The sequence below is a fragment of the Crocodylus siamensis genome, chromosome 6 (assembly GCF_052110815.1).
Source record: "Crocodylus siamensis isolate JL-2025a chromosome 6, ASM5211081v1, whole genome shotgun sequence".
Classification (NCBI taxonomy): Eukaryota; Metazoa; Chordata; order Crocodylia; family Crocodylidae; genus Crocodylus; species Crocodylus siamensis.
In genome coordinates, this window is record NC_143400.1 from 31968591 (window position 1) to 31985848 (window position 17258).

Below are 17258 nucleotides of genomic sequence, written 5' to 3' on the forward strand. Positions count from 1 at the left end.
GCTGATACTGCTATAAGTAGATTCAATTACTACACCTCTCTAAAGTTTGGTGTGGCTGGTACAGGTGGGCTTGAGTCTACAACCTGAGAAAGGCTGCATTCCTGGTGTCCAGGATCTGATCTTCCCCATGGCCTAGGCCAGGGGCCTGATAAGCCTGTGTTTAGGGCTCACATCCCAGAGTTAAGGCTCACTTTGGGCAGCTGGAAGGTGAAACCATGGGATGCAGGAGAATTTCCTTTCTCCCTCTTTATCCTCCACCATCCAGCCTTCCCTAGCTGTGGTTTAGATCTAAGTGGGGCCTGAGTAGATGTGTTTCCAGTGGTCAGAACTTCTTCCATGCCAGAATGAACAGGGCCTAGAGAACAGGAGTGATCTGGAAACTGTGGGGGGGAGGAGGGAGTGAGGGCAAATACAATTGGTAGGAAGGGGGTGCACCCCACCCTGTAGCCCCATGCTGCAGCCAGTGGGCACTGCTCATGCGCCCCTGTGCCAGCTCCCCACACACCCACATGCCATGCCCGCTGAGCCCTGCACCCCCCATAGCCACAGCCAGCAGGCACTCCCCATGCAGGGCAGGTGTGGCATGCTGCTGTGGGATGCTGTGTGGGGAGCAGGGGCAGGGGGTGTGCTATGCCCCACAGCTGCATGCTGCAGCCAGCATGGGGGGTGTGATATGTGGTAGGTGTGGCGGGCATGGTGTGCGGCTGTAGGGGGCTGGCTCCCCACACCCCTCCCACAGCACCCTGCATGGCCTGCAGCCAGTGGGCCCTTCCTGTGTGCAGGGCCATGGCTTGCAGCTGTGGGTTGTGTGCCGCTCTATGTGGCCATGTGCTGCAGCCGGTGGGAGTGGCCTGCACCCACTGCGCCGGCTCTCCATGGGGCCAGAAGCCATGTTCCCCCCACGTGCCCTGCACTACACCCCCTCCATGCTCCCTGCACACCCCATGGCTGCAGCTGGCAAGTGATCCCTGCATGGGGGGGGCAGTGTGCAAGTTACGTGGGGAGTGGGGGCGCGGCCTGCCCTGCGGCCACGTGCTGCAGCCAACGAGCTCTCTCCACACACCTCACACCCATTCCCAGCGCTGCACCCTGAGGCCACGTGAGAGGACCCACGTCACTTGCCATGCCCCCACACAGCCACGCACCATGCCCCACCTTCTTGTCTCTGCCTCCCTCATGACAGAGCACATCCTGGCCCCCTCTGCCTGTGTGTCTATCTGTCAGTAAGGCTCCGGATGGTGCATGCACAGTTGGCCCAGAGCATTATGGGCAGACAGACACAGTCAGAAGTGTTATATTACACAGCTGCCTTTTATTATATTACAATACTTGTCATTCATTAAATATTAATATACTGCATAAATAATACTAAGGGAAAACATTTTTCCTTTTAATTCAGATAAAAGTCCAATCTCTATTTTTAGAGATGTCATATAAATGTCTCAGTCAACACACCATAAACATATGAGAAGGAATACAAAAATATAAAATTCACTCTATGGATCTCCCTTCCTGTGAAGCACTCTTCTCAGAGCCTCTTTCACCTCCTCATTTCTCAGTGTATAGATTAGTGGGTTTAACATGGGAGTCATAATTCCATAAAACACAGAAATGATTTTATCCTGCTCTTGAGAAGACTTGGACTGGGGTCTGAGGTACATGAACATGGCTGTGCCATAAAAAATGATCACCACAGTCAGATGGGAGCTACAGGTAGAGAAGGCCTTGGACCTGCCATCCACTGAGTGGATCCATAAGATGGTTGTGATGATACGCATGTAAGAGAAAATGATGAAGAAGAAAGGGGCAAGGAGGGTAAATGATGCACTGGCAAACATGAATATTTGATTCTTGAAGGTATCTGAGCAAACCAGCTTCATTACAGCAAGGACTTCACAAGTGAAGTGATCAATTTCATTCTTCCCACAGAACCGTAATTGCATGAAGAAAAATGGGATGACCGTCAGCAGGAAGGCAATTGACCATGACCCCAAAGTCATATGAATGCAGCATGTCTTACTCATGATGAGTGTATAACGCAGTGGGCTGGAGATGGCAACATAGCGGTCATAAGCCATGACTGCAAGCAGAAGGCATTCAGTAGATCCAAAGAAGAGTGTGCTTAACATCTGGCAGGAACACCGGGCATAGGAAATGATGGGTCTCTTTACTAAGCAGTTTACTAGTGCTTGTGGGACAGTGCTTGTTGAATAGCAGATGTCAAGGAGGGACAAATTACTGAGGAAGAAGTACATGGGGATGTGAAGGCGTGGATCAGAAAAGGTTAGGATGAAGATTAGGCCATTTCCGAACAAGGTTACCAAATAGACTACAAGGAAGAATCCAGTTAATACCATCCTTGTTGTGGGGTGATTGGAGAAGCCAGTGAAGATGAATTCAGTCACCATGGTTTCATTCTCTTCTCCCATGTCCTGGTCTAATTATTATTTGCAAAAAGCAAAAGAATGGGAAAAAAAGACTTTGCATAAAGTCAAGGATAACATTTATACACTAGGTATCATGACTAGAACCATTGTTTCATATACAAAGATGGATAGATATTTGTAAAAATCAGGAGACATAGGTAGAGATGAAAGTGGAAATCAGGACAACTGGAAAAACATCTAAAATTGTTCTGTACAGAAATTTTTAATTGAATCTCAAATCTTTATTTACAGTTGTATACTATTTATGAAAGGTGTCAAAATTAAAAGGCTCTGAAGTGATCTATACATAGGTTGACAGATAGAGAAAAGATTTTAGGATAGAAATTTATAGGTAGGTAAAAAAAGTAGAAATAGCTAAGAATGGTAAAATACACAAATGGTGGGGTTTTTTTTTAAATTTCTATGTCAAATCTTAATTTACTATAGCATATTGTATAAAAAAATCCCCAAATTTAAAATATTTGCAAGTTGTTCTAGATTATCAATGTAACAAAGATTGTTACATCCTTTCATATAGTTTACCTACCTCTCCTTTAAAATTCAGTGTTGTGTATTAGCTGCTACTTAGCTAGCCAGAAATTTAAGGAAAACAAATCCCACAGATCTAGTACTCCTCTCTTGTTATTGATAAATTGGCAATGGAACAGTAGGTGCATCTGCACGTGAGCATTACCGCATATTAACCAAAATGACCGAGCAGTATGGGTGCTGTGTACACATGCACACCCATACCAGGTAGTAAATATGCTGATTTATGCCAACTTGTGCATAAATTTTATACCTGCATCATGCAGGTATCAAATTTATGCCTGATTAGTTACTGTGCAGTAAAGCACATGTAAATACCTTACTGCACAGTAACAGTGTGTGTGTGTGGACTGACTTGGGACTAACTTTAGTCCCAAATTAGTCCACACACAGTTTGATTGCACTTTAATGCCTGCACTTGTAGATACCACCCTGTTCCCACTTACTGTGCAGTAATTTGCTGCACAGTAAATTTAAGCCAGCATAAATGTACATGCAGAAACACTCAGTGTGTAAAAACTTCTTTTAGGACTATTTCTTCAGCTTTCACTTAGTATTTGCTGTTGCAGGAAACCACAAGGCAGGGAGAGATCTGGGGGGAGTGAGGGGTCAGTGGTGTAGTTATAACCCTACCCCTTTAATTCCTGCCCCATCCAAACTTTAAAACCAACTGTTTAGAAAGGGCAGTGGCATTTCTATTCAGGCAAGCCAGAGGGGGGTCAAATGACTTCATGGATCATTTTAATCTACCTGATCCCTGCTCATATCTTTTCATTCCACAGGCACTAACAACACTTTGTCCTTTTTAATGGTCTTCATGGTTCATTAATCAACCTGTTCTTCTGGAATGTTGCTATCTGTTAGCCATTCCTGGTAATAGCTCTCTTCTAGTGCACAGGCCTGAATTTTTAGTTCTTGCTAAGAACTTTATCTCAGCTGTGGTAATATTATGTGAACATTAACTCAGGATTTGGAAATGACTGACTGAAATTTTGGATGCACTGTGAAGACACATAAGGCTAGATTTTGTTTTATAAGTCTAAATAAGAGATGCACATTTAACTATAATGACCACAGAACTAATACAAAAAATATTTTGACTATTTTTTCCTACTTTGTTGCATTTTTAAAAAACCTTATATATAATCTAGCCAATTAATATGCATTTCTATAAAATTATGTTTGTTTTTGCCTTGATCTTAAACTGAATAATGCAGCACTAGGCCCCTGCCATATTCTAGTTTCAGTCTGACTGGAGAAAAGTATGCATTGTGTCATGGGTGATTGGTACCTTCTGAGTCAGCGGGGGCATTTGCCCCCCACCCCAGCTGCCAGTCAGTGACCAGGGGCCATTCATGCCGACCCAGAAGTAGCATTCGCTCTAAGCTGGTTCTAAGAGGGAATGCTGCCTGGGAGTGCTAGTGGCATGCCTGGAAGGGCCAGGGATGCACCTAGAAGTGCCAGTGGCACTTCTTCTGGCACCCCACTACCCAGCTGGTGCTCTCAGGGGGGACATCACCACTCCCACCACTTCCTGCCACCTAAGAGGGGGATGCTGGCTGTGAAGGGGTGCACCAGTGCTCTTAGGGGGTGCATGTGCAACCCTATGCACCCCTATGCATTGCCACTGCATTGTGTTATATGTGATGATGCACCATACCACTTTCCAAAAGTCTAGATCCACCTTTCCCAGGAGGATCAATCCAGTCACTGCAAAATCATCTTCAACAGTCCAATACCACAGTTATGCTCACGCTGAAGGAGGCTTTTACTTCCCTGGAAGCAAAATCCATTTCTGTATGCCCTTGTATCAAAAATGATGTCAAGAAATTATTCCTGTCTCTAAGCAGTTGCCATTTGAAACCTACCTGAGTTCACTGACAACAGCGTGGTATAGAGCATGAGGCCAGGTAATCAACTGGTGTTAATAAAAAATATAGGTATGGTAGAAAAATGGGCCAGAAAAGGGTGACAACTGGTTTTGGCATGCCTAGAGTCAATGGGCCACGTTCCCAGAGTGTGAATTGGGGTCAGCTCCATGACATGTTTGAAAGTCTCAGTATTCTTTGCCTCTCAGTTCATCCAGTTTTCAGCCAGCTCAAGTTAGTGTTCTATGATATAAAAAATAATCTGTATGGCTCCCAACTGTAGCACTCATATAATCAGAACAATAGCTGTGATGCTTAAAGAACTGACTTGAAAAAAAATCCACACTTAGTAGTAGAGTGACTTGTCTTGTGTAAATGAAAGGTATATAATAAAGGCTAGGAACAGGCATTGCATTTGTCCTGGGAAAAAGCTATGCTTGTGTTTGTCCTGGAACAGAAAAGTCCCTATATTGGGATATATGCACATCACCCTTCCAGCTGGGGTTTAGTTAGTGACTGAATGCACTGCTGCTTTTCTGCCATTGTTTTCAAGATCCAATCCCAGGACAACCCTACAGATGCACTTTGTGAAGTCCTGGTACAAACTGTTAGCATTTACTTCCTATCTCATGAACTTTTTTAGGATTTACCCTGGGACAACAGACATGGATGTATGGACAATTACACTTTGTCCCAGAAGAAAATGACTTCTCACAGGACAAATGTTATACTTGTAACTAGCTGGACAAAGGGTATTTATACCCAAAAGCTTGGAAAGAAGAATTTTCCCAACTAGTTGTGTTGGTCTAGTAAAAGATATCAGATTTACCCAGCAACCTTGTCTGCCTATGTCCTTAGATCAACACAGCTACAACCTGCATACAGTAGCTATATTGTCAATAAGGGGTTGCTTGTGGAATAACTGATTCTCTACTGTAATACTTCACTGTGTGCCAATATATAAATCAGTTGAAACCATACGGCTCAAATGACAAGTGGAAATTGTTAAATCTATTCATAAATTTAATGTAATGGAGATTTTGTAAAGTAATAGTTAGTACCCTCCCTCTATTTCCCTGTCTCAGAAATGATCAGTGGCAGATGTATAGGCAAAGCAGTATTAGATAAAATAGGGGTTATCAGTTCTCATTCAAATATAAGAGCTTAAGCTACAAAAAGTTAGTATTAGGGGAAGGCAAAAGTAAATAATCATTTAGTCAAGAAAGAAAGCATACAAACAACTTAGTAAATACTCACTTCTTTCCTTCCTGTAGGTGCAAAGTGAAGTTTCAAAAAAATTACATATCTTCCCATACACTAAAATCTGGAACCCAAATAAAGAATCTCACTAAGTCTTTATTTGTAATAATATAGCATTATTAATTTTAGTAATAAGCCATTTCCTTAAAATATTTCAACAGCTGTGGTTAAGGAAATCCCCACCCCCATCCAAATGTCTAATAAAAAATGTGAGAAGGAGTTATGAGCTGATGGTGGCCTTGTTAAAATATATATAAACAATATATAGACATTGGATTTATGACACATTATATCCTGCCTAACATCTGATTCCCTAAGTACCTCTCCACTATTTACATTTTTCCCTTCCCCCAACCTGTTTCTCACCCATTGTCTCCTCAACTTACATTTTCACCGACTGCCTTGCTTGAATGCATACCAGCCTCTGGCTTCTTTACTATTCATTCCATACAGGAAGAGAACACACCACCTGCAGATGCTTCTTTAACCTGAAGAAGGGTATTTGTACCCTAAAGCTTGCAAAGGAGAATTTTTCCAATTACTTGAATGGTATAATAAAGGATATCAGATTTACCCAAAGAACCTTGTCTGCCTGTTAAAAATAAGCGTTCCAATTCAGTGCTCAATTTAAAAAAAAAATATTTCAGTGTCTATTTATGGACTATTGGGAAGAAAATGGTATCAATTTAAAAAAGAAATCCAAAATGTGTATCAATTCCTGGTATATACTGTATTTAAGAATTTGGGCTTTCTTAAGAATGAACAAATTATTCTTAATTTCTTAAGAGAAGACAAAGATTTAATTAGGGAAGACTAAGAAAGAGATCAAGGAAGCAGACTCTTTAAAATTGGGTTCCCCCCCCCACAAGACTGTAAATTTTTAGATTATAAATATTTCTAACACTTGTACTATCATAGCCAATGAAATAGCTATCACTAAGATAGAAAATCTTATATATTCTGAAAATTTGTACGTGAGCTTTGTTTCCTGATTAAGGAAAACAAAAAGAAGTGAGAAAAACTGTTCATAAAATAACTGTGCATAGTCCTACAGGGAGTTATGACCTAATCTATTTACTGGAATTAGACAACGTGACTGATTCTCCATTCCCTCATCCCAGTGTCAGTCAAGAACAAATTTCCTGAGTGTCCAAGGGGCAGGTTTTTTATCCAAGTGGAAATCAGGAATTACTGGTTTGGAGTAAGCAAGTCTGATTCTTTTCTCTCTCTTTTTGGTGTCAATCAAGGCTAAAAGCACAGGAATCCACTTACAACTACATTTTCATTTCTGGAATGGTTCTTACCCAGGGAGATCAAAGTCTTCCTGGTAACTGGGACTTCCATCCCATGGGAAATTTCAGTAGTCTCAAAATTTAATGTAGATTCAGGAAGAGAAATTCTATCATTTAGACATTTGCTGGTTGCAAATGGAAATTTAAAAACAAATTCTGGTGTAATCAACTAAATGTAAGGTCAGTCAAAAAACTTTGTTTGCACCTGAACACATATTCCATTCTCTTTTTGCAGACAAGGTACTTTGGGTAAGTCTGATATCTTTTATTAGACCAATTCAGATAGCTAGCTGAAAAGAATTTTTCCAACTATCAGGCACAAAAGCCCTTCGTCGGGCTGAGGAAGCATCAGCAGATAGTGTGTGCTCTTCCTCAAGGGAGTGGTAAAGCAGCCAGAGGCCAGTACATATGCAAGAAAGCCAATTTTTCTAACTATTAGAGTTGGTCTAATAAAAGATATCAGAATTACCCAAAGAACCTTGTCTATGTCCTTAGACTAACACAGCTACAACCTACACCCCATTCTCTTTTTGACTTTTAAACACATATAAAAATGAAAAAAAAACCCCAACCCTTAGAAATGTGAAATGAGTCACCATATAGTTTGTCCTGATGAGTTCTTGTTTAGATAAAACCTAAGCATGTGTTTCTGACTTTGACTTTATAAAATATTAAGTAAAAATATATAAAATGGCAAAAGCATCCATACAAGGTAAAGAAACATTCCTTATTTTGAGAAATGTCATAATTTTCATCCCCACTTTGAACTGAAGAAAAATAATGAAAAGAAAACATGTAAAAGGAAATACATTTTGAAAAGAAGAATTTAAAAATATTATATTACAGCATGTTAATGTATTACAAGGCTTTTCACAGATGCATAGAGTCATAGATTGTGGGGCTGGAAGGGACCTTGCAAGATCATTGGATCCACCCCCCTGCACTAGGCAGGAAAAACAACTGGGGTCCCCCACCAAGGTGACTGTCCCATCTCTTCTTGAAGATTTCCAGGGTGGGTGATTGCACCACCTTTGTGGGGAGTTTATGCCACAGTCTAGGAACCCTGACCATGAAGAAGTTTTTCCTAGAGTTGAGCCTGAAGCTGTCTTCCAGGAGTCTTGGTTTTCTCTGAGCTCTTGATGCGTTCTCCTGATGTAGCGGTAAGATGCTACCAAGTCCCCTCTTAGCCTTCTCTTTTTTAAGCTGAAGAGGCCCAAGTCCCTCAGCCTCTCCTTATTTGGTCTGCCTTGCAAGTCCCTGATCATACAAGTGGCTCTTCTCTGGACTCTCTCAAGTTTTCCACTTCCTTGTTGATGTGCAGCGCCCAGAACTGGACGCAGTACTCCAGCTGTGATCTCACCAATGCTGAGTACAGTGGAAGAATCAGTTCCTTGGTTTTACATGAGATGCATCCGTTGACGCATGCCAGAGTATTGTTTGCCTGCTGGCTACAGCATCGCACTGACAGCTCATGTTTATGCAATAGTCGATTATTACCCCTAGGTCCCTTTTGGTTGTGGTGCTAGTCAAATTGGTACTACCTAGCCTGTAGGTATGTTGGGGATTATTTGCCCCCAAATGGAGCACTTTACACTTCCCAGTGTGAACTTCATCTGGTTCTGATTCACTCAACTCTCCAACCTATCCAGGCTGCAGATTCAGGCAGACCTATCTTCAGGCGTGACTACCCTCCCCCATAACTTGGTGTCATCTGTGACCTTGACCAGTGAGCTCTTCACCCCCACATCCAAATCATTGATTGAGATGTTGAAAAGTAGTGGATCAAGCACAGTGGTCCCCTAAGGGACACCACTGGCCACTCTGCCAGGACAACACAGATCCATTCATAAGAATTCTCTGGGTCCTACCTCACAACCAGTTTCAAACACACTTTGCTTCCAGTTTCCTCTAAACTCAGTTACTGATGGACAGTTATGCTGGTAGTGAAGTTATAGATCAGCTATCCTTTAAAGACATCATTCTAGAGTCTGACCTCAGTACCTCTAACAACATATTCATGTTAAAGTTGCCCACCACCTCAAATCATCCCTTAGTGCTTCTATAGAAAGACAGGTGTCATGGGCTGGGGTTCTTCAGGTTGGCTGTGATCTCGCCAAGGCCCCTTTACCATGCCAAGTTGGCCCAGTGGGAACCCTCTGTTCTCATCCGCACGTCTTTGATGCAATGATTAATAGGGAGGCTGCCTTTAAGTCCTCTCGGACAAGGCTTGGATTGATTCTCTGGACTCCATGGGTTCCCGGACCCCTGGTGCATCCCGCTTCAAAATAGATGTCATGATGGGTGTTTCAGGGCATCCTACCCTTATGGGCTATGTGTGGTTCAAACCACCCCTTTACCACACCCCAAGCCTCACATATGGTACTGACGTTGTCTGGTCTGGGCCTTGTTGTAATTTGACCCCCTTGTCCTCCCTGGGCTCTCTGCAGCCCTGTCTTGCTCTGCGCCTCACTGGCGCCTGGGCTCTCCACAGCCCTGTCTCGCTCTGCACCTCACTGGCCCCCGGACTCTCCGCAGCCCTGTCAAATGCCAAGCCCTTTCTGGCACCAGGGTCCTCATGCTGCTGCGGGCCCCCAATGAGGCCTCCTCCTTCCCCTAACAGCCTCACCCAAACCACTGGTTTTATACAACAGCAAAAAAACCACCAGCCCCTGAGCTATAACATAAATTCAAGCTGCCTGGCTATAACATCATTCAAATCCCGGGCAGGGCCCCCCTGGCCTGAGAAGCCAGTGTTCCCCGACGGCAGGCCCACTGTGCATGCGCGTAGTTTAAAAGGGCCCGCCAAACAGGGGGATAAAAAAAAAAAAACAAAAACCCCACACTCAGGTAGGCTCTGGAGCGGTGAGAGACACGTGGGTGAAGCCCGCTGTGCCCCCACTCCCCCGAAGCCCCCAAGACACCCCCTCAGCAGCCGCCGAGCCCCCTGCCGACCCCCAGCACAGCCGGAGGTAAGCGGGCTCGTGGTGGGAAGGGGTTAACTCCTCGCTTGCTCGGAGGAGGCCACTGCCTGGTGCCAGGCCGGGTCAAGCCCCCACCCAGGCCCCTACTTGGCCCAGCCCCGCAGGGAGCCCCGCGACCGGAGCCGCGCGAACAGGCTGCGTAAACAGGCGCTTGAGTTAGCACAGAGTTCGCACAGGGGAGGGCGTGGGAGGGCATGAGACCCTGCCTGCGACCCCCCCCCAGAGTAGTCAGCCCCAGCCGTAGCCAGCCTACCAGAGGCATGACACGGATGGGCACGCACCGCACCCTGAGGGTCCCCTCAGGCTCTGCGGCCCCTCCACTGGGCACCTCAGAGACGGCCACCCAGACGGAGCCCATGGTTCCGGGCTCCACGCAGTCGGAGCCCCTGGCTCTTGGCTGCGGGGGCTGCCTGTCCCTTTTTCAGGCTCTGGGGCCCGGGAGCATGGCCACCTCCCCTTGTGGGGTCTGCTCCCTACTGGGGTCTCTGGCGTGCCAGCTGGAGGAGCTCCAGGCCACAGTCGAGAGACTGCGTGCCATCAGGGACTGCGAGCAGGAGATAGACTCCTACTGCCAGGCCCTTCTCCCCCGGGAGCCACAGGGGAGAGCTCTGTCTCACTCCATGACTAAGGAGGACTCTGGGACCTCCCGCTCTGCACAGTCAGGGGCATGGACCAAGGTGGTCAAGGGCCCCAAGGCCCGCCGCACCAAGGCCCCTGCCCCGCGGGAGCTTAGCAACAGGTTTGCACCTCTTGCAGCCCCAGCAGAGCCCATGCAGTTGCCAGCTCCCGCAGGCAACCCAGGCTTGACCGCAGCTACTGGCCCCGCTCTCCCCAAGACAAAACGTAAGGTGTTTGTTGTGGGAGACTCCATCCTGCGGGGCACTGAGGGGGCAATCTGCCGCCCCGACCCCTTAGCCCGGGAAGTCTGCTGCTTCCCGGGGGCCCGCATCCGAGACATTGCGGAGAGGATCCCGCAGCTCCTCCGGCCTACAGACCACTACCCCACGCTTCTGATTCATGTGGGCACCAATGACACGGCTCGGAGCACCCCCAGCCAGGTCATGAGGTGCTATAGGGAGTTGGGAGCGGGGCTTAGGGGTCTGGGAGCTCAGGTGGTGTTTTCGTCGATCCTCCCAGTCTCAGGCTATGGGCTGAGGAGGGAGAGGAGGATCCATGCGGTGAACCAAAGACTGCGGCGCTGGTGTTATCGGGAAGGCTTTGGCTTCCATGACCACAGCCCGCTCTTTGGAGAGAGAGGCAGCGAGCTGCTGGGAAGAGATGGCCTCCACCTCTCTCCCCTGGGGAGGAGGCTCTTCTCAGCCAGGCTGGCTGACCTGCTCCACCGGGCTTTAAACTAAGCCTGCTGGGGATTGGGGGGACTACTGCCCTTGCTGGCCCACTGAATGGCCCTTGCAAAGCCAGAGGACCAAGGAACTTAAAGGGGCACTTAAGGGAGCCCACCCCTGCCCCAGCCCTGGCACAATCTGTGGGCAAGGCAAGAGCCCCCAAGGGCACACTTGCCTGCCTGTACACTAATGCCAGGAGCCTGGGCAACAAGCAGGACGAGCTCGTCCTCCTGCTCAGTGCAAAGAAATATGATGTCATTGGGATAACGGAGACCTGGTGGGACTCCACCCATGACTGGACCACGGGTATATAGGGCTATACCCTGTACAGGAGGGATCGTGTTGACAAAAGGGGCGGGGGTGTAGCTCTCTATGTGAAGGAAAGCTACATGTCCCTGCAAGCTGATGTTGGCGACCGGCATGGACAGCTAGAGACCCTCTGGGTAAAAATCCATGGGGAATTTGGCACAGGGGACACAACAGTGGGAGTCTACTACAGACCTCCCACTCAAAGTCCCGAGCTTGACCAGGAGTTCGCCCGGGAACTGACTGAGGCCGCTTGCTCCAGGATCTTGGTTGTCATGGGTGACTTCAATTACCCGGACATCTCGTGGGAGGATCACTCAGCTAAATCTGAGCGGGCGCAAAGCTTTCTCTCGTGCGTGGATGACCTCTACCTGACTCAAGAAGTCTATGGGCCAACGAGAGGCAAAGCACTGCTTGACCTGGTAGCGGCTACGGGGGACGACCTAATCGGCGACCTAGTGATTGATGGGAAGTTGGGTGACAGCGACCACGAGCTGATCACCTTCACCATCCACCGTAAAGCTGGCAAGTCAGTCAGCAACACAGAAGTCCTTGACTTCAGAAAAGCCGACTTTGATAAGCTCAAGAGGCTAGTCAGTCAGGCCCTCAGGGACCATGACCCCAGGGAGATGGGAGTTCAAGAAGAGTGGTTGCTTATCAAGGAAGCAATCCTCAGTGCACAAGCTAAATCTATTCCAACACGGAGGAAAGGCAGCAAGAAGGCACAGCAGCCCCCCTGGCTCTCCAGAGACCTAGCGGACCTACTGTGGCTAAAAAGGAAAGCCTACAAAGGATGGAGGACGGGATTCACCTCCAAGGAGGATTACTCCGCGCTGGTCCGGTCCTGCAGGGACCAAACCAGGAAAGCCAAGGCTGCAACTGAACTCCAACTAGCTTCAGGCATCAAGGACAACAAAAAGTCCTTTTTCAGATACGTGGGGAGCCGGAGGAAAAGCAAGGGCAATGTTGGACCCCTGCTAAACCAGATGGGGCAACTGACAACTGATGCCCAGGAAAAAGCCAACCTATTAAATAGGTACTTTGCGTCAGTCTTTCATCAGTCACACGGGATGCCCATGCCTGCTATGGGACAGGGAAATCTGGGTGAGGGGGATCCCCTACCCTCCATCAATGCTGACCTCGTGAAGGAACACCTTGAGAAGCTGGATACCTTCAAGTCAGCCGGCCCTGATAATCTGCACCCCAGGGTACTCAAGGAGCTGGCGAGCGTCATAGCCCAGCCTCTGGCACAGATCTTTGAAAACTCCTGGCGCTCTGGTGTAGTGCCCGAAGACTGGAAGAAGGCCAATGTGGTGCCAATCTTCAAGAAAGGGAGGAGAGTGGATCTGGCTAACTACAGGCCCATTAGCCTGACTTCTATCCTGGGGAAGATCCTAGAAAAGTTTATTAAGGAGGCCATCCTTGAGGGACTGGCCCAGGCTAACATCCTAAGGGACAGGCAGCACGGGTTTGTTGCGGGTAGGTCTTGTTTGACCAATCTCATTTTCTTCTATGACCAGGTGACCTATCACCTGGACAAGGGAGAAGAGGTTGATGTCATATATCTTGACTTCAAAAAAGCTTTTGATCTGGTATCCCATGATCACCTCTTGGCCAAACTGCCCAGTTGTGGCCTTGGCTCCACCACGATCCGCTGGCTGGGAAATTGGCTTTGTGGTCGGACCCAGAGGGTTGTGATTGATGGCAGTCACTCATCATGGTGCCCTGTGACCAGTGGGGTCCCTCAAGGCTCTGTCCTGGGACCCATACTGTTCAACATCTTCATTAACGATGTGGACATTGGAGTCAGGAGTGGACTGGCCAAGTTCGCCGATGACACCAAACTTTGGGGCAAAGCATCCACACCAGAAGATAGGCGGGTGATGCAGGCTGACCTGGACAAGCTCAGCAAATGGGCAGACGAGAACCTCATGGTGTTTAACACCGATAAATGCAAGGTTCTCCACCTTGGGAGGAAAAACCTGCAGCATCCTTATAGGCTCGGCAGTGCTACGTTGGTTAGCACTACAGAAGAAAAAGACTTGGGGGTCATCATTGACCACAAGATGAACATGAGCCTCCAATGTGATGCTGCGGCTAGTAAAGCAACCAAAATGCTGGCGTGCATCCATAGATGCTTCTCAAGCAAATCCCGGGACGTCATTCTCCCCTTGTACTCGGCCTTGGTGAGGCCGCAGCTGGAGTACTGCGTCCAGTTTTGGGCTCCACAATTCAAAAAGGATGTGGAGAAGCTTGAGAGAGTCCAGAGGAGAGCCACGCGCATGATCAGAGGTCAGGAAAACAGATCTTACGATGACAGGCTGAGAGCCATGGGACTCTTTAGCCTGGAAAAGCGCAGGCTCAGGGGTGATTTGATGGCCACCTATAAGTTTATCAGGGGTGACCACCAGGATCTGGGGGAACATCTGTTCACCAGAGTGCCCCAAGGGATGACGAGGTCGAACGGTCACAAACTCCTGCAAGACCGTTTCAGGCTGGACATAAGGAAGAATTTCTTTACTGTCCGAGCCCCCAAGGTCTGGAACAGTCTGCCAGCGGAGGTGGTTCAAGCACCTACATTGAACACCTTCAAGAGTAAATTGGATGCTTATCTTGCTGGGATCCTATGACCCCAGCTGACTTCCTGCCCTTTGGGCAGGAGGCTGGACTCGATGATCTCCCGAGGTCCCTTCCAGCCCTAATGTCTATGAAAAATCTATGAAACCACACCGGGGGGGCTCTGTCCTTCACCAGTATCAGAAACTGTACCTGCAGTCAGGCCTCTCCTCTTTGCTTGCTCTGGGAGAGCTCCTTCCCCCTTGGTTGTTGGCAGGGTACTGTCCTGCTGGCCTCAGCGCTGGGGTTTATAGATAAGCCAGGCCCTGCCCCTTCTGGTCAGCTGACCACTAGCAGGTGTGGGCCACTAGCTTATTCTGGATACCCTGGGAACCAGCAGCCAGGGCTTCCAACTCACTGCTAGGGCTCTTCCCCTAGCAGTTTCAGCTCTTTAAAGGAGCAGGGCACCCGAGTGCCCTGCGACAACAGGCATCAGGTTAATTGACCCAAGAAAATGGGCATCATCTAAACTTTCAACAGAACCTGGAAGCTCAAACTCAGTTTAAACAATAAAAAAATGAATGGATGAATGGAAATATAAATCTTAAAATACTGAAGTAGATAAAAATTAAAAGTAAAACAACAAACATTTGACATTGAAATGAAAGGCACTGGATGGCAGTCAATGGGACTTGTCCCCCTCATTTGATGACAAGTCTTTTGTTCATAAAATTAAACATTTTAATTCAGAAGAATAAAAGATACAACATGTGAAGTGAAGTATTTGTTTTGGATGAAACTTTAATCTGTCAATCTGAAAAGGAATTTTAAGAATCAAATTCAATTTAAAAAATATCAGAACTGTTAATCTATAGTAAATACTCCACCGGTTCAAATATCACATGCCCTGAATAATACGCACATCTGACTTTGGGGACGGGAGGAAAGCAGGAGAGGGGAGAAAATACTTCCTTGGGGAATAAATAAAACAACGAACAAAAAAATATACAAACAAAAATGTGGGGATGTGGGCAGAATATTAGTTGCTGCTCCTGGGGTTTACCCAAGGGCTGCAGGGTCCTGCTGTGTACAGTGGGCCACAGTCTTCATTCTCTCTCCCCTATGGGAGACAGTACTACTGCAACAGCCATAGGGTATACCCTATCACAGCTGCAGCCTAATGGTTTACCCTGCCCCAGAGACCTGGTGGAAGTCTATGGGCAGCACTTCAACTCCTTATGGGCTGGATGCAGGCTATGAGCTGCCATTGAAAGCCATGATCTAAGTAAAACTTTGACACAAAACCATAAAATTCTTGATTCCTTTAATTGACTTTTATTCCTTCTAAAAAACCAAAGTTGGAACTGTTTACATCAAGGGTGTCAATTATATGGTCCATGAGCCAGATGTGTTGGCTCTGGATTTGGGACCTAGAGGCTTTGTTCTAGAGGGCTGTCATCAAAGTACATCTGGCCAGGATGCAAACTTCACTCTGAGGATCTTTCTTAGGTGTCAGATGTCAGCAGCCTGGAGGTGGGATGCCGAGGCCCACACCCTCTCTCCAGTGGGGTGGATGAGACAGACTGGTGGTGTGCTCTCTGTCCATGGTGGTCCTGGGAACCCTTTCTGGTATATGGGGTCCTCTTTTGGAGAGGGGAATGGGGAGGGGGAAGAGGAGTAGGAGGGATGGGAAGGAAGAGAAGGAGAGACCCACTGTTACTCTCAAGTCTCTCTTTTGTATACCTCTTCCCTCCTGATGACTCGCCATCCATGGATATCATTGTTTGGTCTCTCTGCGTGGTCAGATGTCCACGTAGCTTTCTGGGCCTTCTCCTGATTTGGTCTGTTCTCCCAAAACCAGCAATCAGCTGCACCCTGATCTTGGGCCTTGTTAGCTGCTGCCACTTTATCTCATGTTATGGGCAGTGTAGTACATATTCCCTCTGTTGGTCCAGTTTTCCAGACTATGTGTCCTTGTTGGCCTTGTTCTGCTAGACAGATTGTCTGCTTCCAAGGCTGAGAACTTGTGACTTGTGACCTCGACTCTTAAAAATCAGTAAACCCCTGCTGCCCATCCTGAACCATTCTAATGCACATACCTATACCTATAAGCCAATTCCCAAAAAGCAAACCTTTAAATACCTTTTTTAAACTAACAAGGCGAAGCCCATGGAACCATTCCATCCAGCCTGTTGGTAGTGCAGTGGGCTTCTGGGATGCGGGTGGTGCTGCCTGCCACAGAATCTGGGGTCCCTGAACCCTGATGGACATGGTCATTGGTGGCAGTTCCCTAGACCGGTGCTTGCTGCCCGAATGCAGCCCTATGTTCCCAGCACTGTGCTGCCCCACAAGCACAGTGCCTAAACACTGTTCCACTGCAATTGCTGCTGGGCCTACAGATCTGGCCTGGGAGGAGCTCTTGTGGTCTGTATCTGGCCAAGAGCCTGGCATGTTTGACACCTCTGATTTACACTGATTTAAACAAACCATTTAATTGCCTTCACCTGATGGTTGTTGTGGTCCCTCCCTGCTCTCCCTATGTTTAAGTTAATGCTAAATTTAAATGTTTAATTCTCATTTCCATCTGGCACAAGAAGACATTGAATTTTCATCTTTCCCATATGGATCATAGATGAGCTAAAATGTCCAGTTCTGAAAATTTCCCTTTAAATCC

The 17258-nt window shown here is 47.2% G+C and overlaps 1 protein-coding gene across 1 annotated transcript; it reads right to left on the reverse strand.

Annotated features, from left to right (window-relative positions):
• Positions 1–1496: 1496 nt before the first annotated feature.
• Positions 1497–2429, reverse strand: LOC149862184 (olfactory receptor 13H1-like). Its single transcript, XM_090052716.1, has one exon. The coding sequence runs from the start codon at positions 2427–2429 to the stop codon at positions 1497–1499; it is 933 nt and encodes a 310-aa protein (XP_089908842.1).
• Between the last annotated feature and the right edge of the window lie 14829 nt (positions 2430–17258).